The sequence below is a fragment of the Dipodomys ordii genome, unplaced genomic scaffold, assembly GCF_000151885.1.
Source record: "Dipodomys ordii isolate 6190 unplaced genomic scaffold, Dord_2.0 Scaffold44, whole genome shotgun sequence".
NCBI lineage: Eukaryota > Metazoa > Chordata > Mammalia > Rodentia > Heteromyidae > Dipodomys > Dipodomys ordii.
Window position 1 is genome coordinate 373575 of NW_012267260.1, and position 21003 is coordinate 394577.

The 21003-nt window shown below is 37.2% G+C and overlaps 1 protein-coding gene across 1 annotated transcript in view; it reads left to right on the top strand.

Moving 5' to 3' along the window:
- Positions 1–485: 485 nt before the first annotated feature.
- Positions 486–21003, top strand: part of Khdrbs2 (KH domain containing, RNA binding, signal transduction associated 2) — a 227260-nt gene continuing 206742 nt past the window's right edge. Inside the window, exon 1 of the mRNA XM_013019054.1 lies at positions 486–570. Within this exon, the coding sequence (XP_012874508.1) occupies positions 486–570 (85 nt within the window). The remainder of the gene's footprint in view (positions 571–21003) is intronic.

Genomic DNA, 21003 nt, shown 5'->3' on the forward strand with positions numbered 1-21003 from the left:
TCAGGATGGATGTCACTTCCATTCGACTGCTTGCTGGGCCAGTACTCCACTACTTGAGCCATGCCTCCAGCCTTGTATTTTTTTGCTGGCTACTTTGGAGATGGAGTCTTTAGTACTTTTTGCATGGGCTAGATTCAAACTATAATTCTCCAGAACTCAGGTTCCTGAATAGGTAGGATTATAGGTGTGAGCCACTGGCACCAGGCTCTGGGTATGGCCTTGAGTCATAACCCTGTTTTCAGAACTCAGGGGCAAATAAAAAAATGTATTTTCATCACCCACAGTTCATGATTTGCCATGTAATCTATCAGCACATAACACAAGTTATTGGTATGGTTGAACAATAGTTTTATGGCAGTGTCTTTACTTTTTATAATTCCTCTTAGTCTTCTCCATCAGCTGCTTTCAGAGGTTTCACAAGCGTGAGTCTGTTGGCCCGTTCTCCAATCCCACACTGCCCCCGACCCGAGTATAGGTGAAACGCAATGTCTTCCATGACCCTGTACGGCCTCACACCGTCGCCTGTCTGTCTGACATACCCTCCTCTCAGCGGCTCATCTGGTCACAGCGGTGAGTTCCTCTCTTTTGGTCATCTCTTTTCTTTTCTGCAACCGTCTGCATGGTGGCATCTCTTTTGTCACCTTTACCCCAGGCCTCATCTTCTTCCTTTTGTTACAACCTTTTACTTTACTGAGGACATTTGAGGCTCTGATGTGTGAACTCTGACTCCTTACTGCCTGTTTCCTTTGGTCTTCCATCCCTACATGAGACTTTGTTCCCAACTTTAAGGTACCTAGAGAGTATCTGAAGGAATGAGCGTGTGCCCTTCAGAAAGGTGACCTTATGATTCCATCATCACAGAGCTCCCCAGGAGTCAGGACTCTGATATTTGACCCTAAAGCCTTCTGTTCTCTGAGGTGCTGGTATCTATAACAGGTATGCGCTGCAACAGACACTGAACAAACTGTGGAGTAAAAGCTGTTGTGTTATAGCTAAACGGCGTTTCCCATCTATAATTCTAGCTCCTTGGAAAGTGAAGATTGAGAAGACTGGGCTAGATTCCATCACAACAAACAAGCCAGGCAGGTGGGGGTGAGTCTGTAGCTCAGGCTATGCAGAAGGGGTAGGCACTAGGATCAGGGTTGGCAATACCTAAAAAATACCTAACAGTACAAGAGGAGTGAGTATGTGACTTGAGTGTAGAGCAGCTGCCTAGCAAGTATAAGGCTCTTATAACCCAGAATCACAAATAAAAGAGAATATCTCTATCTATCTGTGTGTATATATATTGTTGGTGGTGGGGCTTGAACTCAGGGCCTGGATACTGTTCTTGAGCCTTTTTGCGTTCAAGGTTGGTGCTCTACCACTTGAGCCACAATGCCACTTCCAGTTTTTGAGTGGTTAATTGGAGATAAGAGTCTCACAGGGACTTTTTCCCTCAGGCTGGCTTTGAACTGTGATCCTCAGATCTCAGCCTCCTGAGTAGCTAGGATTATGGGGTGAGAATGTTTTTAAGAATGTATTTGGAATTATACAATTGTTCATCAAACATGTACCAAATGCTTTATGTACTTGTTGAAAATAAATGCTCAAAGATGCTAAGAGTGCCAGCATATCTTCACCACATCCTAAGATTCTATTTATTCCATAATCAAGCTTATAGGAAAATGCCAGTACTAAAACACACTACAAAAAGCATATCTTCTACCTAAATTCACATGTTCAGTATTCCTATTTAAATCATGACTCTTTTCTCTAATAATTCAGTGGGTATTAACTAAGAGTAGGCATACTTTTTATATAACTACAGTTCAGATGTCAACCTTTAACTTTGATATAATACTTTAATCTCCCATTCTTAATGCAGTTGTGCCATGGGTGCAATAATATCTGTCTGTATTTCATAAAGGCTCTATTTTTCTATAGAGACTCTAGCTTGAGATTAAATGTTTCATTATAAATTATATCTTTTTAGCCTTCTTTATTCCATAACCTGTATTTGTCTTTGATGTCTGGCATTTTTTAAGACTACAGTTACATCATTCCCCTGACATAATTTTATAAAGTAGGGAATTTACAAATTTATTCCATAATTAACTTAGATGAGATATTTCAAGACCATACAAATACCTATTTACTTATCAATTTAGTATCTGTGGATATTTCATTCTTGAGCATATTTTTACTGTGATGATTTAAGCAATGATTGTTGACACTCCAATATTTCCTTCACATATACTAGCCATTTTCAGCATTCTACTGAATTCTACAGCATTCTACTCTTTTGCTCCCTCCTTCCCTTTTTCCTTTCTTCCCTCCCTCCCTCCTCTTCCTTCCTTCTCTCCTTCCTGACTTATTTTCTTTTGATATAAGTACTTTGTTTTATTTGAAGTTATATCACTGTACATACCCTAAATTCGATTATAGGATTTCTCATTAGGAATTATCTATTGAAGTACAACAAGCAAATTGGTAGATCCCATTTTATTAGACTTCTAAGGCACTTGTCTGAGTCTATATAGGCTTAGACCAATCAAGGCTACTGTTTTACTGAGAAGTAAACCTCAGTAAATGCTCTTATTTACAGGAAATATCAAGAAAGAAACTGTTATATATGTTCAGCACATCTAAGTAAATGGTTTGTAATTCTAATATTAGTAATAGTGTAGGAACTGATTCTTTTTTCAAACCACTCTTACTTATCTGCTGGGAGAGTCTACAGGTGTGGCAATTGACATTGAAGAATTTCCCTATGGCAGACCTTGCTCCAGATCTGTTTCCACTTGTCATGTTAAACCATACAGAAGTATCTTCCTCGCATTTGACTCCAGTCCTCCGTGACAGGGTAGAGTGCTGCCAGATGGCACGGGACTCTTGTCTCCACAAAGCGTGTGAAGAAGCTGCTTTTAAAACAATTACTTTACCTTAGTTGTTTGAAGGAAGAGTGTATGGAAATGAACATTGTGGATTTAATCAGTGGAAGAGCATGATCTGTTTGTAACCAGTTTGAACTTCTCTGTTTAGAGAAGTGTTTTGTAGAATTCTCTGCATTGGTTCTCAGGACTGGGACACCAATGGCTAAGCATCTGTCTGTACTTGTTTTCCTATATTAACATTACTTAATATTTATGTGCTAAGAAAAGATAAAATACAAATTATTTTCCCCAAATTGTATTTTTCTTGTGAAAAAATTAAGTAGGCTTTAATGATGTAATTATCTAGATAAAATTTAGATATGTTAGTATCTGTGAGTTAAGACAAATATCCTTGAATATTTAGTACATTTCCTTTGAAAGTGATATTTAAAAACTTTTAGGTTAAAGTGCACTTTTATTAGTTTGCAAAATTACTCTGCAGTACACGTCATCAAATCTACTGTGGAAAACCTGTACAGTAAGAAATCTTTAGGATATAAGTATTTTCTGTATTTTTGATTATTGCAACTGTAAGTAATTATGAAAGGACATTCATATATATATTTATCATACTTCAGCAGTAGTGGAATGATTTTGCACACTTAGACAATCAATTATTCCAGATAATTTAAATAAAAATGGCTGGATGGACATGCATAAAGCATCTTCTAAAGTAGATTCTTCAGGACTGAATTATAAAAGATTGATGAGATTCATTACTTTTCTCCAAACATTTTGCTAACTGTGCATGTTCAAATGAAAACAATTATTTTTCCAAAATATTTAGGAATGGTAACATTTCAATTAGTTTTGTTTATCTCCTTCCTCTCTACTCTCCTTTGAGCATAGTCTTGTGGGTCTAATTTTTTTTTTCTAAATAGTGTCTTGTCTCCCATGGCTGTGTTTCCCTGTTTGTAGCAGTGGTAGTGAAAAATGATTATTTTATAATTATTTTGTATTATTTTTTCCCTTTGGGATTTTCCTCTAAGTCAGTTCACCAGTCTTTTGAAATGAGAAATATAATGTCATCATAAAAATGAAAATGGATCAAATATTTTGTTGGGCATATGTTTAAATACACATGGACTTACATAACTGCTTTTTCTTGTATTTGTAATTTTATATATTGAAATAACATGTGTCCTGTGTAACTGTCTTTTGACCATATAAAAGGAAATGGAAGCTAGCATAAACATAGCCATAATTTATGCTAATTCATTGACTTTATCTTATGGGTAAAGGACATATGAAATTAAGAGTTTAATGTTCTAATGTAGACAAATGACAGAATTATCTGTTTGTGTGAGACTTGTTTCCTAACTAGCAAGCCTATCTGAAAATAATTTATAGATACAGATTTGAAATAGAATATTTTAGAATAATTCACTCAAGAACATATAAAAGAAGACTCTTGCCACCTAGGAAAACTCTTCTGTACCAATAAATTGAACATTTCTTGGATTTGAATAATGAGAATCCTGTGAGCACTTCAAAAGGACACTGATGTCGCTCTACAACCTGTTCATTGATAAGACTTAGCATCATGATCTTCATCCAATCATCTACTGTTAGTAATAGCTGAAAAACTTGAACCACTGAGTTTGTACTCGTTACTGTGCAAAATACCTATGCCCTTCGTTTCTCTTCACAATCATTATTACTCTGCAAAGGTGAAGTTATCATTGGGGCTCTTTGACAAGACAGGGGTAGCAGACTTAGCCATTCAACCTAAAACAGTTTGTAAGTACACAGCTAAGTTTAGGGTCTAAGTTTTTCAGACTTGGATATGCATGAGATATTTGTAAAAACACTTTTATTTAGTACAATTCTATCAAAATGTTACTGCTTTTATTAAATTACTTCTGAAGTTGTGTGCTCACTTTTAAGTGACTTATATGATGACATTTATGAAACTAGATCTTGAAATTTGTAGTGGATTTGCATCCTTAAGTGGGTGGATTTAGAAATTTATCAGCGATGTAACCACAAGAGTCAGAGCATAGAGAAATATAATTTTCTCTATTTTTTTAGGGGAAATATACTATCTTTTCTCTGAGAAATAAATAAGTATGTTTGAGAATTAATTGATCAAATGGTCTTCAGTAAAGGGGTTACAGTTCCATAAGTCAGGTAGTAAGTTCAGTCAGTGCTTACCTCTTCTTTGCTTGACCCGGTTTCCCCCTCCTGTCCTTGCCCACAGGTTGCATTGTTCATTTTTTACATAGTGTATATAGAATACAATGACTACATTTGCTCATCCTTCCTCCCTCCATTGCTGTGTCCTTCCTTCCCCCCCCAAATGAAATTTGTTTTGATAAATAGGAGTTTTGATAAATGAGTTATGCCTTTGTGTTATTCCCCTAAATATATCCTCTTTTAGTCAGTATGTATATAAATACATAGAGCCTTGTATACGTTATCATGATGAGATGTGTTTTAGATCTGGTATCCACATAAGAGAGAAAAACCTGCATCATTTGTCTCTTGGAGCTTGGCTTACCTCACTTGTTCTAAGTGCATCCATTTCCCTGCAAATGACGTAATATTAAAATTCCATTGTGTATATGTACCACTTTTTTTTTTGTTCCATTCATCTATTGTAGGGCATCTGGGCTGTTTCCATACTTGGTTCTTGTGAGCAGTGCAGCCGTAAATAAGGATGTACAAGTGTCTTTACTGTACTCTGACTTGTAATGGTCTGGGTAAATGCCTACGAGTGATGTTGCTGGATCATAGGATGCTCCATGTTTAGTATTTTTGAAGACTCTCCAAACTGTCGAATGGCCTTCATTTTTGATAATGAATCATTGGTAAAATTCTTTCAGCTACAGTGTTTGGGATATGTCTGACTTCTCTACAAATTTCCCCAGAGAACTTAGATTAACTCCCATCAACTAATAATCCAGTCTTACTATTTGTATAACTTAATTACTAAATTTAATATTTTAATTAAAATAATGCTTTGCTTTGGGTTAGCAGAAAATATTTGATTGAAATTATAGTCAGAGAAAGCATAAAATAGGATACTTTTATTCACCAAATTGGAAAAATATTTTTAAAAATGTGTTTACTATGCCTATGCATTTTCCTCAAAGCTGATTAAAGATAGGTTAAGGGTTTCTCTTTTCCTACTCTTCAGCATTTGACAATGGTTCTGTGTCTTTCATCTTAGTTTGATTGAATGTCCTATGTAGTATTTTGTATTGAAAAATCGCTCACACCTTTTGTTTTGGAAAGCAGGATACTTAAAAGTTGGAGGATACTAGTTAAAAAGAAAAAGAACAGGAACAAGTCAGATGCCGGTGGCTCACGCCTGTCATCCTAGCTACTCAGGAGGCTGAGATCTGAGGATCGTGGTTCAAAGCCAGCGCAGGCAGGAAAGTCCATGAGACTCTAATCTCCAATAAACCACTCAGAAAACTACAAGTGGCACTGTGGCTCAAGTGGTAGAGCGCTCGCCCTGAGCTGAAGAGCTGAGGGACAGCACCCAGGCCCAAAATTCAAACCCCATGACTGACCAAAAACAAAAAAAAACAGGAACAGAATTTGTCTTACACACCCTCCCAAGACCATCTGAAGTGTGAAACTGCACTTGAACTTTGAGCAGTAAAGAATGAAGAGGAAGGAAGGTATTTCTTAAATATCTCAGATTTATTTTAACTGAGAAAACATGTTTTCTAAAGCACAAAATTATGGAACTTCTGTTTCCAGATGTGACTTGGTGAATAAAGTCTTTCCCATATCAGAAGGTATGCAGCCCAGCTAGGCTTCTTGCTCCTGGCCCTCAGGCTGTTCTGCCTTCTTCCCTCATCCTCTGTATACTTTGTTAAGGACACCCCCCCTTTTTTAAACAAGTTTTTTAATTGTGAAAATACTGTACAGAGGGGTTACAGTTACAAGAGCAAGGTAATGAGTCCATTTCTTATCAAGCATTGTTACCTCCTCCTTTGTTTTTCCCCTACCCTCCCGTAGTTGTGGACCACTCTTATTTTAACATACATCCCTTCTCTGTATGCAGCTCCTTCATGGATCAAGCAGGGCTAGTTTGGGCTTGTAGGGATACCTTTAATATTACATGTCAAATGATTCTATTTAGACCTTAAACTTCATAGCTAGAGTGCAGTTTTACTTGGTCTCTGAGGCTACCTATATGCATATGTGTTTGTAAATAATAAGCCACATTTTAGAAACTTGCCTCAAAAGACAGGAATTGATAGTTATTTCTATTTTTATTTAAAATATAAAGGTACTCGTTGAAAGAGCTGAACAATCACTGCTTGGGTTGATCTTGCCAATAGTTATTCCAACAATTGCATTTCTTTTTAATTTTTTAATTGTAAAGATACTGTACAGAAGGGTTACAGTTACATGAGTAAGGTATTGAGTACATTTCCTATCGAGCATTGTCCCCCCCTTTTGTTTTTCTCCTACCATCCCTTCCCTCCCCACCTCCCTGATTCCTCTCCTCCTCCTCCCCCCCACCCAAGTCCTAAAGTTCATTTCAACATAGTGTCTTGTACATCTCATTGTTACAATGGGTCATCCAGTATCCTTGTTTCAGCGTTCCGTTATTTCCCTTCCCCTCCCTAAATTAGAAAAATGTATATACAAGATGCAGGGCACCAGAATCAAATGCAGTGACAACAGGGGTTATACCAAAAGAAACAAAAAGAAACAACAACAGAAAAATCACATAGTACATTAAAAACAACAGCAACAAAGAAAAAACCTCTTATGTCCATATCTTGGGGTCATTTCACTTAGCATCATTTTATATGGTCATATGTACATAGCTTTTGACTTTTTCTGATTGTCTGGTAAGATTATCCCAGACATATACTAGTCATTTGCAAATAAGGAAAACCATGGGACCTACGTTTATTTGGGTCACTTAATATAATCTTTTCTAAGTCTTTCCATTTCCTAACAAATGGGGCAGTGTCATTCTTTCTGATGGAGGCATCGAATTCCTCTTTTTTTTTGTCTGTTGTGTGGCTTGAACTCTGGGCCTGGGCGCTGTCCCTCAGTTCTTCAGCTCAAGGCGAGCGCTCTACCGCTTGAGCCACAGTGCCACTTCCGAGGCATAGAATTGTGTGTGTGTGTGTGTGTGTGTGTGTGTGTGTTTACCACATTTTCTTGATCCATTCAGCTACTGAGGGGCATATGGGTTGGTTCCATATCTTAGCTATGGTGAATAATGCTGCGATAAACATAGTTGTGCTGGTAGCTTTAGTATGGCCTTGTTTGTGATTGTTTGGGTAAATGCCCAGAAGTGGGATTGCTGGGTCATAGGGGAGCAGTTGCAGTTGCATTTCTTTTGACTATAAATGTGTTTTCAGCTGAAGTGCTTGAAGTAGATTTAGGAAATCAGATTTAATTACTTGATTTGAATTTACTAAGGATTCAGCACTGCTCTGAATCTAGAGGTACTTCAGAATCCTAGAACAAGAATCAACAAAGTCTCTTTCAGAGTATTGCAGGTATGATTGGCTTTTGGTACCTATCTTATGTTAATATTCAATTACAATGTCCTTATTAAGATACAATGGCATTTTTGAGGTTAAAACACTAGGAAAGAGTCACAAAGATGAAGCACATCCCCTGCTCAACATCAGCATGAAGAACTTCTCTACCCTTCCATTCTGTATACAGATATTTAGTGACCAGGCCTAAAAAAAAATCCATTGCACAGAAATGTTGGTTTCTTTTCTGGTTTTCTGGTGTGTAGGTTCCTAATATCTTCACTTTATAGATGAAAACCCAAATATTATGATTCAAGAGCTGTAGTTTCCCTGGCAGGGCAGACTCCAAAACTCATTCTTCCCTACTAGTTCTGTAGGGAAAAATCTCTTTTAAATATGCAAATATATTCATTTTTTCTATTCATTTTTTTGCAAATAATCATTATACCCTTTTTTCTGCTGAGTACTATGGTTTTTCATCACATTTCAAAGCAAAAATAAAGTACAAAAACTATCCTGAAGAGTGAGTGAGCACCTCAGTACTTTGCCTGTCTCAGTGGAATACAGGCCTAAATGTGGTTGTTTGCTTTAGATTTCTGTATTGAGACCTCTGAATATTTATGTACCCACTGTAGTGGACATGTATTTGTATTATACTATATTATTATTTGTGTTATATTGAAACTAGCCAGTAAGCCCATGTACCTATAACATGGCAGTTTTTGTCAAGAGGTTCTTTGGCATTTATGGAAGCATAGAATAACTTAGTATATCCTATTAACATTCGCACAACAAATATCTGATTATTGCACATATAGTCGCTTTCTAGAGTAACTTTGAATGTGACCAACACATAACACCAAGTCTTATGTTTCTGCCACTGTCACGCCCTTGTATTTCAGACTCAGCAGAGCTCAGGATAGGAGAAGGCTTCTGAAGGAAATAATCTGAGTATACCTTTTGTCATTCTGTGAGTGTCATGATTGTAGCACCCGACAAAGCATATAAAAGTAAAAAACACAAGTCTTGCAAGTATAACGTGGACTGGTTTTGTATTGGATTTTAAATTGTGTCAGTACCATAGGGCAGATGTCTTTAAAGAAACAAGAAAAGCTCGGGTTCTGAAAGAGATTACACTGTGTAGTTCTTGACTTCTGATGATGTAATTTATGGGAAAAACTTATTTTTTCTTCAGTGCTACTGAGGCTCAGTCTGCTTTGGAATAAGGTTTAGTTAACTCAGTGAAAAACTTCTTTTAACAAGTCTTCCCTTGTTCACTTCATTACCAAAGGTTCTCCTCTTCAAGTTCAGTAAATACTGCTTTGCAGTATCAGTATTTCCTAGGTGACCTTTGGCAGGATTTGGAGACTGTTTCTCTTGCTGCTGGGCATGCCCGGTAGACTTGGAGTGGGTGGACGCCAGGGTGCTACTGAAAACATACGATGCACAGGCAGCCAGATCCCAGGAACCAGTCCCTGAGTGTCTGTGAGAAAGTGTGCTCAGATGTATGGAAACCGTCCAGGAAAATGGACAACCTGTATATGATCTTTGAGTCAGGCCTGTCAGGTGGCTGTGATTGAATGTTCTCCAAATTAAGTCAGGTAATTGAAGAATAGCTGAGTAGTTTCAGCTGGGTTCTGGAATCTTTGAGCATTCTTTGCTGTCTCTGTCCTTTTCAGTCACTTAATTTTAGTGCCTAAATTTTAGTGGTAATTGAATATGTATTTTTCTTGTTTGAAGTAAATAAAAAGGGTAAAGATTTTTAATAAAGACTACAAAGTAGAAAATGTCCATTTTTATGTCCAAAGCTATAAGTTAGGTTTGTCTAAGGTTCCTGATGTTGAAATGTATGAGTTGATCTTTGCTGTTCTTCTTCCAACAGAAAAGTATGGTTGCTGGAAAATGGGAGCCAATAACAAAGCAGTGTTTTCAGAGCTAGACATTGTAAGGTACAGAGTGCCTGCAGGCTCTTTTTATTTATTTGCCTCACCAATCTGGGGACCATCCTGGATAATTCAACCCATTTTTTCAAATTAAAAAAATAGGCATATATTATTTAGCTGAAGTTAAACTGCGAATTAATGGTGAGATGGAATGTCAAATCATTTGGTTCTGAACTGAGTTCTCAGCTACAATGGAGTGGTATTTTTTTTTTTAACATTTCTTCAGTATGTTTTCATAGCAACTGAGCGTTCCTGGGGAAAACTACCTATACCTGTGTGGATTCCTTAAGATGTGAATGTGCTCTCCAACTTCTGTGGATTGCTTGGTATTTAATTTTATTTTTTCCTTCAATTTTCAAATGTGTAATACCCTAAGAAGTTTCCTGAAATTTGCCCTAGACTTCTAGCTTTACATATAATACTATGTGGTCTGTTTACAGAGAAAAAAAATAGAGATTAAAAATAGCTTTTGGGTTTTTGAACATGTGGGTTTGTTTAGCCACTTGAAAATGTTCCAAACCTGAATTTACCATCTCTCTGAATATTTCAGGATGAAATCTTGAGAATGAAGACATTCCTATACAATAATATTACTATCATAATCAAGGAACTTAACACTGACTTAATTATATATAATTTATAGCTTCTATATTTAAAGATCAGAATTGAAGTTCAGTGTATTATGAATACATTTAATTGTCATGTCTTTGGTTCCTTTGAATTCTCTAAAGGTGCCCATTCTTTTCTGTCTTTTATAGTGGCTTTTTAAAAGCATATCAGTCTGATTATTATATACCATCTTTACATTATTTGGCTTGTTTCCCCCTAATTAGGTCCAGTTTAAACATTTTTGGCGAAAGCAGTGCAAGAGAGCTATAAGCTTCTTGTGACTTCATAGAATCTAGTGACTTAAGATTGTCTTGTGATGGCTTATGCAAAGTTGCATACCTGGGTAAGGTGGTCCAGTTATACCAGTTGGAAAATTATGATAAAGTAAATGGAAACATTTACTTATAAAATAATGTGTTTTATAATTTTATGGATTATTTTCTGGAAATCTTTTATTTAAAAATTACGTGTGGTTGGGCTTGGTGGGCTCATGCTTGTAATACTATCTACTCAAGAGCCAACCTGGGCAAAGAAAGTCATCAGACTCTTGTCTCTAATTAACTACCAAAAAGCCAGAAATGGCATTGTGGCTCAAAGTGGTACAGCACTAGCTTTGAGCACAAAAGCTCAGGGACAGTGTCCAGGTCCTTGGCACAAAAAAAGAAAAAAAATTAGGCATGTAATATTTTAATAATAATCATGTCTGTAATGAACAATTTTGTTTTAATTGGGTTTGGTGCAGTATCAGAGCCTCCTGGGGCTTGCTCTGGCCTAGAAGCTGAGCTTTACTCTTTGTGAAATGGTAATAGGTAACAATCATGCCATGTAGCAGAGCTTTATTGGGTGGTTCCAAGTTTTGCTGTGAACTTGGGTCACCTTTCACCTTCCACGTCAGGGAATGAAGCACTCTCGTTTGTTTGTTTCCATAGTATCTGGCATGTAAAAGTAAATATTTGTTCATTTGTTTATAATTCTTTATTCTATCTTCATACATAGGAACTACATATTTCAACCTTTTTCATCCTTCCTTATTCTTTTTCATGATTGCTTTCATTAAACAATATTGCATTAATAGAAATGAACTATACAGAAATCTTGAAAATGACCTAGTATTTCTGTAGTATAAAAAATGGTAATGAGTTTAGATGAAATGTTTAATCTGAGAGTCTGATGGTATTAATGGGGAATCAAACAGCACCTACTTACATTAGTGTTCTATTTATATATCTGTCTGTCTTCTGTTATCTATCATCTGTCATCTATCTGATCTATTTATCATCTACCTATCGATCATCTACCACTTATCTATCCATCTACCATCTGTTTATAGATATATCTGTATATATTTATAAATATGCATATCTTTTTGGTCTATATTCCACAAGTGAATAAAAATGTGACATTTGAGCTGCTTGCTGGTGCCGCACGCCTATAATCCTAGCTACTCAGGAGGCTGAGATCTGAAGATCATGGTTCAAAGCCAGCCCGGGCAGGAAAGTAAGACTCTTATCTCCAATAAACCACTAGAAAACTGGAAGTGGCGCTGTGGCTGAAGCGGTAGAGCACTCGCCTTGAGCTGAAGAGCACAGGGACAGCACCCAGGCCCAGAGTTCAAGCCCCACGACCGACAAAAACAAAACAAAACAAAAAAATGTGACATTCGGCCTTTTGAGTTTAGTTTATCTCATTCAACATGATGATATCCACTTATATCCACTCTCCTGTAAGTGAAATAATTTCATTTTTTCTTTGTGTTTGAGTGATACTCCATGATTCATATGTACTGTACTTTATCCACTTGTTGTTCCTAGACACCTGAACTGATCCCATGGTTTGGCTAATGTGGACAATGCTGTGGTAAACGTGGGTTATCTCTTTTTATGAATTATTTCAATTAACTTCTCATGTAAAGGTCACTTTATCTTTCCAACAAAACATTCTGTAATTGTAGTAACAAACCTAGAGAGATTATGAGTGAAAAAGCCCTTCAGTAGGTGAATGGATTAAGAAACTGGTGTGTGTGTGTATGTGTGTGTGTGTGTGTATATATATATATATATATCATGGCTTTCTATGCTTCCATCAGAAAGAATGACACCACCCCATTTGTGAGAAAATGGAAAGACTCGGAAAAACATATTAAGTAAAGCAAGCCAGAGCCAAAGAAACATAGGTCCCATGGTTTCCCTTATTTGCAATAATTAGTATACTTCTAGGATAATCTTAGCAGATGAGCAGAATAGCTCAATAGCTATGTACATATGACCATATAAGATGATGCTAAGCAAAATATATCCCAAGACACGGACACAGAAGTTTTTCTTTGATGTTGTTGTTTTTTAAATTTTATTTTATTGTAAAGATGCTGTACAGAAGGGTTACAATTACATGAGTAAGGTAATGAGTACATTTCTTGTTGTGCATTGTTCCCCCCTCCTTTGCTGTTCTCCCACTATCCCTCCCCCCACCCTCCTCCAGAGTTGTAAAGTTCATTTCAAATGTAGTGTTTTGTGGGTATCATTGTTGCAATGAGTCATCCTGTGTCCTTGTTTTTAATGTACTATGTGATTTTTTTGTTTCTTTTGTGTGTTCTTTCCCCTATGGTATACCCTGTTGTTACTGTATTTGAGTTGGGTACCCTGGTATTGTATATACATTTATTTTGAATTAGGGAAGGGAAGGGGAACAACAGAATGCTGAGACAAAAGACAAGGGGAGAACCAATGCCACAATGCTGTACACATGACAATGTGTTGGAAATGATCTGAACAACTCAGGGGGGTCTTAGGGGAGGGAAAGTAGGAGAAACTTGAGGAAAGGGGTAAAAAGGTTGACAAGAAATGGTCTCATTACCTTGCTCATGTAACCAAAACCCCTCTGTACATTACCTTGACAATAAAAAGAAGAGAGAAAAAAAGGTAGGACTCTTATTTGCCACCATGGTGGCTAGTTTAGGAGATATGCAGGAGGGGCTGTTTTTCATGATGCTTTAGAGAACATGGCAAGATTTGACTCTGTGGTTTTTCATAGAACATTATCAACCTGGAATCTAGTTTTCTGGAAAACGTCACTTTTATTGACTAGTTTCTTTTTTATAACCATGCAATTCTTAAAGACACCTTATATTAAAACACCTTTAAAGATTTAACTCAATAGCTGTATTAACTGCATACTAAAAGGTAAACCTTCAGTTTCTGTGAACTGAATGCAGTATTTATAGCTCTTTCTTTCTTTCTTTCTTTTTTTTTGTGGGGGGGTCTGGTCGTGGGGCCTGAACTCTGGGCCTGGGTGCCGTCCCTCAGCTCTTCAGCTCAAGGCTAGCGCTCTACCACTTGAGCCACAGCGCCACTTCCGGCTTTTTTCTTTTTTGCTTATGTGGTGCTGAGGAATCGAACCCAGGGCCTCATGCATGCAAGGCAAGCCTCTACCACTGAGCCACCTTCCCAGCCCCAAGTATTTATAGCTTTTAAGGAGCACTATTAAGTTCCCATTTCACACTGACGGGAATCTGGAAACAGTAAGGTAATGATGTGTGAATGGCAGGAAAGAAGGAACTGCTTCAGTGTGTGTGTTGTCTACGTCCTCGATTGCTGTCTTCCTGTCCAGTGGAAGCCTGTTGCTCTGTGAAAATGAGTCCCTTCAAACAGAGTGGCGTCCCAGGAAGCTACTGTCTCAATGGGGTTTAGCAGTGGACTCCAGGTAGTCTTAAGTCACTTGTCACCTGACACCTCTCAGCACCTGTGGTCAAGGTAATGGGGTCCAGTATAGCTGGAAGGGAAGACTAGGAGGGGCTCCAAGAGAGTTTCTCCTCACCCAGTGCGATGGCTCCTCCTTGGTTGTGTGGTCATTGCTATCCAGTGTTACTTCACTGGTGTGCCCTGCTCCCTAGTGGCTTGCTTTAATTCCAGACTTTTAAATATGTCTACTAATCTGTTTCGTTATTGGAGCCACTGGCGATTATTTCCCGCTGCCAAGCTAACTTAGTTGTAAAGACATTTTGGACAATAATTCTCAATAGGAAAAATAGAGTATAAGAAGGCAGAGTTTGTTTTTTTTTTACCTGGATATCTGTAAGGGTGTGTTTTAAAAAGCATGTTGTAGTTGCATACACACTGGTGCTCAGCAGTCTGTTTCAAACTGTGTTTTGTTTGAATGGAAATTGAATAATATCTCTTCCTATTTTGGATTTATCTTCCTTACGTTGTCCTACAATGGGATAGTAGCCTCCTCAAAACATAGATAATTTTCATTCTATATACATTAATATCAGGGTAAGAGAATGAAGTGAAATTAGTCACATGTGAATCAGTGTGAAGATTCCAATCAAACCCTTTATGCAAATTATGCTTATATATATATATATATATTTAAGATTAGATAGGTATCTGGGTATTGGTGGCTCACACCCATAATCCATCTAGTTCAAGTGGTTGAGATCTGAGGATCATGGCTTGAAGCCAGCCTGGGCAGAAAAGTCTGTGAGACATCTCTAATTAAACACACAAAAAAAAGCCAGAGGGAGAGCTGGAGCTCAAGTGGTAGAACCCTAGCCTTGAGCAAAAGAAGATCAGAAGAGGAACTCAGGCCTTGAGTTCAAGCCCAAGTGCTGGTGCACAGGTGCGCGTGTGCATTCATGCGCACACACACGCGCGTGCACACACACAGATTACATAGTATTAAAAATTATCCTTAATTACATGAGGAGATAACAATAAAACTGAGTATTTTATATTCTTATTTTGACATTTGTTGGGGAAGCAACTATTTATGTGAATGTTATTCATCAAGTACTCATTTTTGATGTCAATTTTTTTTTAAAAAAACCTTTGAATTAACATACATTAATAGTATGTAGGGGTTCATGATGATAATTTCGTAGATCAGCACAGTGTATTTTGAACTCTTGATTATATATCCACATCCCTCTCCCTCCTCACCCTCTTTTCAATGTTTGGTACATTTCATTGTGATGGTTTATATGTGTATATGTGTGTGTTTGTGTGTTGCTTTGATCATCTCAACCCCTCCATATTGTTTCCCTGTCCTCTCCCTTCCTGTTGATCCCTCCTGGACAGATAAAACTTGTACATTCATGTTCTGTTGTCTTTATCATCCATTTAGAACATATGATTCTAAGCCATTTGAGCTTGGCTTTTCTTGCTCAGCACAACGATCTGCAATTCCATCCACTTTCCTGTAAATAACATAATTTTGCTTTTCTTTATGGATGAGTAAACTCACACACACCATATTTTCTCAGTCCTCTTGAGTGTTGGTAATAGGATCTCAGCATGACACACATGTCTTTTTATCTTTGAAGCTTGCAGTCTAAACATATACAATTTCCCTCATATTACAGTATTATAGTATCTGTACTGTTAATGTCACTTTGAAATTTTGTATAAGCAAAAGTAGATTGTTATTTTCATTCTAGAAATAATCATTGTCAATATCTTCCTTTTTAAATATAAAAAACCTTCCTTTTCCCTGACTAAAAAAATCATAGTGTAACCTTAATTTAATAACCATTTTTATAGAATACAGAAAATTAACATACTAATTTGGAAAATCCTGTATTGATTTGTGTATATGAAATACAAGTCATTTTTTGTTTATGAGGAATTTTTTTAACAGTCTTCATAAGAATTCATCAGGGGAGAATAGAGATAGAATGGTGTCTCGAGCAGTACATAGTAATTTTCTAGGTCATTAATGCCACCTAATCCCCAGCAAACATAGAGGTATTCTTCCAGAGAACACAAATTCTTCAAAAATGAAGGAGAAATGAAGGATATGAAAATAATTTTTCAGAATTTAGAATACAATACAAATAGTATTTATGAATGTGGTCAATTTTTAGTTGTACTTATTTGTATACTGTATTGGTCTTGACACAGACTGTTGATAGTGGCTTTATTTTCCTTGTATTCTGGCATGTGTGACATCCTGGGGAAAGTCATGTTGATGCTTACGTTTGAAACTTTCCAAAAAGGATTGGATGAAGAGACTGAAAAATCAAAGCAGAAGACATATATAAGATCATATTAGCTGCAAACCTCCCCTAGTTACAACTTTAGGTAAATAGGAGTAAAATAAGTTTGAAAGTAAAATGACCCATGTATTAAAAGCTAGATGTATGCCTAACTAAAGTTAAAACTGAGTATTTAACCAAGTCATATGTATCACTTTTTCATATTATATCCCAAGTATTGCCACCTGTCAACAGTCTCCACAGCAGCTGAGCTAGGGTTTGACTGCATATTCCATGTCAGCCATTGTGGAGCCCTATAATCAGTGTGTTCCCAAGGGTCTGTTAAGTAAAAGAATTTTATGCCCTACTACAAAATGAAAGTCCTGGATCATTGTGGAACTTTAATGTTTTTAAAACAACTTACATTTTACATTCCAACAGCTCTCTCTCTATCAAAGAGGAATGTGTTATTTAACACAAGTCTCCAACTTGGGGACTTCTTTTGTCTTTACATTTGCCATGTAGTTTCCTGCTGAATATGACTCAAAAATAATGTTAAACTATCACATATAATTTCATGAATAATTTTTTGTTTTACTATTACTTTTACTTGAAAAATTAAAGGAGAGTTGAAATAAATGTGTGTAAATAGAAACATGTTTGTAATGGTCTAGCCTCTTTTAGGTTGGCTCTGCCTGCTGCTGATGGTCACATGTATAATCAGATTTTCAGTAGTGAATGAGTTTATCCTTCACAGTTGTGCCAACTCTGTGGTCTCCAAGCATAAAGTGAATCGTCAACTTTCATGAAGACCATTGTTTCTGATGCTATAAATGGAATATAAAATAATATACTACTTAAATGAACACATTTGAAATTGATACAGTATTCCTATTTCTACTGCTTATCATAATATGACTAAGATACTGTTTTTTTGAAAATGTGAGTACACTACAATTATGTTGAATTTACAAATGATGCATGCCTTAATCTTTGTACCTGAGGAATCAACTGACTCAGTTTTCAACTCCTTTTTATTAGGAAGATCTCTGTCCAGTGTAAAAATAGGAAGGAAATGATAGAAGGTTGTTGTTAAGGAAAAAGTAGTAAGGGATTTACTGAATTGACCATATTGAACCACTCTTTTTCACTGTGGTGTTACTGGTGTTCGATACATTGGAAGATGTTTGACTGCATCCTGAATCTCTAAACTCAATATTCTGAAAGCATCTACCTCCATTGTGAAAAATAAAATTACCTCAGGATAATTCCAGATGTTTCCTGAGGTCAATGTCAACCTCAAGTAAGAGCTGAATTAGCTTGATACTGGAGAGAGTGGTAAAACTAAATTCAGCGACAAACAAACAACAGGAATTACGTTCTTTTAAAACAGAACTCTGAGCCGGGTGCTGGTGGCTCACGCCTGTAATCCTAGCTACTCAGGAGGCTGAGATCTGAGGATCGTGGTTCAAAGCCAATTGGGGCAGGAACATCGGTGAGACTCTTATCTCCAATAAGCCACTAGAAAACCAGAAGTGGCGCTGTGGCTCAAGTGGTAGAGCGCTTGCCTTGAGCTGAAAAGTGCAGGGACAGCGTCCAGGCCCAGAGTTCAGGCCCCACGACCAATAAATAAAACAAACAAACAAAAATAAAACAAAACTCCGTCAAATAGATTTGAGCCTGCAGCCGTTCCTTCTGTCGTTGTTGGGATAAACTCTCATCCTTTATTTTGTAATAGTTTGACTCAGTCACAAAGTAGCATAGAAAATATTTCTGCACATCCGCTTTTACGTTAGTAACAGTGAAAGCTTAGGCATCTCATGCATAATTTTAGGGATGGGTTGGATTGATGCCTGATCAAATATTATGTTGGTATTGACTCTAAAGTCAACATGTAAAGAGAAAATTGCATGTATCAAATTATATCTTGAAACATATAGGGTATTACTAGCTTGAAAAATAATATCCAGTCTCAGTGAGCCTTTCAGAATCAATTTTAAACAATGTTAGGAAAATTCAGCTGCTGCTTCTGGTGGATACTAGACAAAAGGACTTTGCTTGAGATTATGGTTTTATTTCCTTTGAATGTTTGGACTTATTTATACCCAGTTCCTCTACCTCCCTGTGATTCCTCAGCAGCTCTCATTGTGTTATGGTTTGCTAACTTTATGAACAGATGTGACATGTTCTGCTACTGTTCACCCTCTAATATTCTCCTTTCCTTCTCCCCACTTCAAATCCCTTCCATCAGTTACACACTTACAAATGGGTATGTGTTCCTGGGTACATTTACAAACACGTTTATCTTTTGTGCCTAACATTCATATGAGAGAATACATGTGACCTTTGTCATTCTGAATCTTGTGAATTTCCCCTTCGCATGCTGGTATTCAGTTCCATCCATCTTCCTGCAAATGATATAATTTCATTCTTCTTTATAGTTGAACAATACTCTACCATACATATATTTTCTTGATCCATTTATTAGTTGTAGGGCATCTCTGCTGTTTCCGTGGCTTGGCTATTATGACTAGTACAGCAGTGAACATACATGTGTAAGTGTGCAGGTTCCTCTTGTATTCTGTCATCCATGGGTGGGAAGTGTGTCCTGATGGACATGAATGTGCAGGGGAGAAGCGTGTTCTCACAGACACTACTTCAGCATACACCCAAGGGCTCCCTGCTGGATCCTGTGGTAGTTGTATTTTAACTCTTCCTTCTACCTTTATACTATTTCTATAGTGGTTGCACAAAGAGTTCCTTGGACAAACTTATACTTTACGCTTGTCTCAAATTGAAAATTCATTTGCATCTCATTTTGTCTCTAGGCAGTTCATAAGAGAAACATATTACACATTCATTTACTGCTAAAGGTGGCTGATTTCATTGTGCACGATTCTGACTTTCCATCTTTTCACCATTCCAGAGATAAAACTGGTCCAACCAGTAGCATTCATTCATTTATTCATTCACTTTTGTTTTCTGAACTTCAGAAGTTGTACAGTGGGCACCAGTGGCTCATACCTGTTATCCTAGCTACTCAGAAGGCTGAGATCTGAGAATCGTGGTTTGAAGCCAGCCAGGGCAGGATAGTCTGCAAGATTCTCCTCTCCAATAAACTACTCAGAAAAAGCTGGAAGTGGAGCTCTGGCTCAAGTGGTAGAACACTACTTTTAGAAAAAGAAGCTCAGAGACAGTGTCTAGGCCCTTAATCCAAGCCTTAGGGACAGTTAAAAAAAAGCTGTATAAAAGAGTTCCAATTTCATGTATCCACCCAAGTCCAAGTGTCCTGTGCTTCTTCATTAGAGTCACCCCTTCTTTCTCCCCCAGCCACCCCTCAGACCCATTCACATGTCCCACGTCCTTTGTCACGTAAGTGCATTGAGTATTCTGCTCCCACCTGCCCTGTGCCCTCTTTCTCCTTCATCCACCCCTTCCTTCTACCTTCCCCTTTGGAGTCTTATGTCAGCTTCCTGATAGTCATTTTGTTAAACTGTCTATAATTATTTGAAAGTTTCTCTCCATAGCAACTAGTAGTTTGGTTAAACATGCAAAGCACATTGGCCTTGGAGGCTTGGGAGACAGTAGATATTCAGAACACAACACACAGCAGAATGTATCATCCATGGTTAGTACATTTGACCCTTTAAAATGAGTATTGTTAATAGTTTGTTTGTATATGCATAATATGATGGTCCAAAATGCTTTGTAGTTTATAAATCTAAGTTTTTTCTTAATAGATTTTCATAATATAGATTTGGTTCTGTTATGGCATATAGGCTTATGTATTGAATGAGGTTTTTTTTTTAAGTGATTCATGTAGATCAAGTGGTCTAGCCAAGATGAATGCTTAAACCTAGAAAATTAAAATACAAGATGAAAGCCCTCTTTCCTACATTGGACAGCGGTGTGCATGTGTGTGTGTGTGCACATGCGCACACGCACATACATGCACTTGTGTACAGATACACTGTTGACAATGTGCCAGTACCTGTAACTTTGAAGAGAGAGGCTATGATACTCTTCATTACCACAGGCTTGAGGTTACACTGGAAGTAAATCAATAGGATGCTAGGTATCAGATTTTATCCCTTATCTCCAGC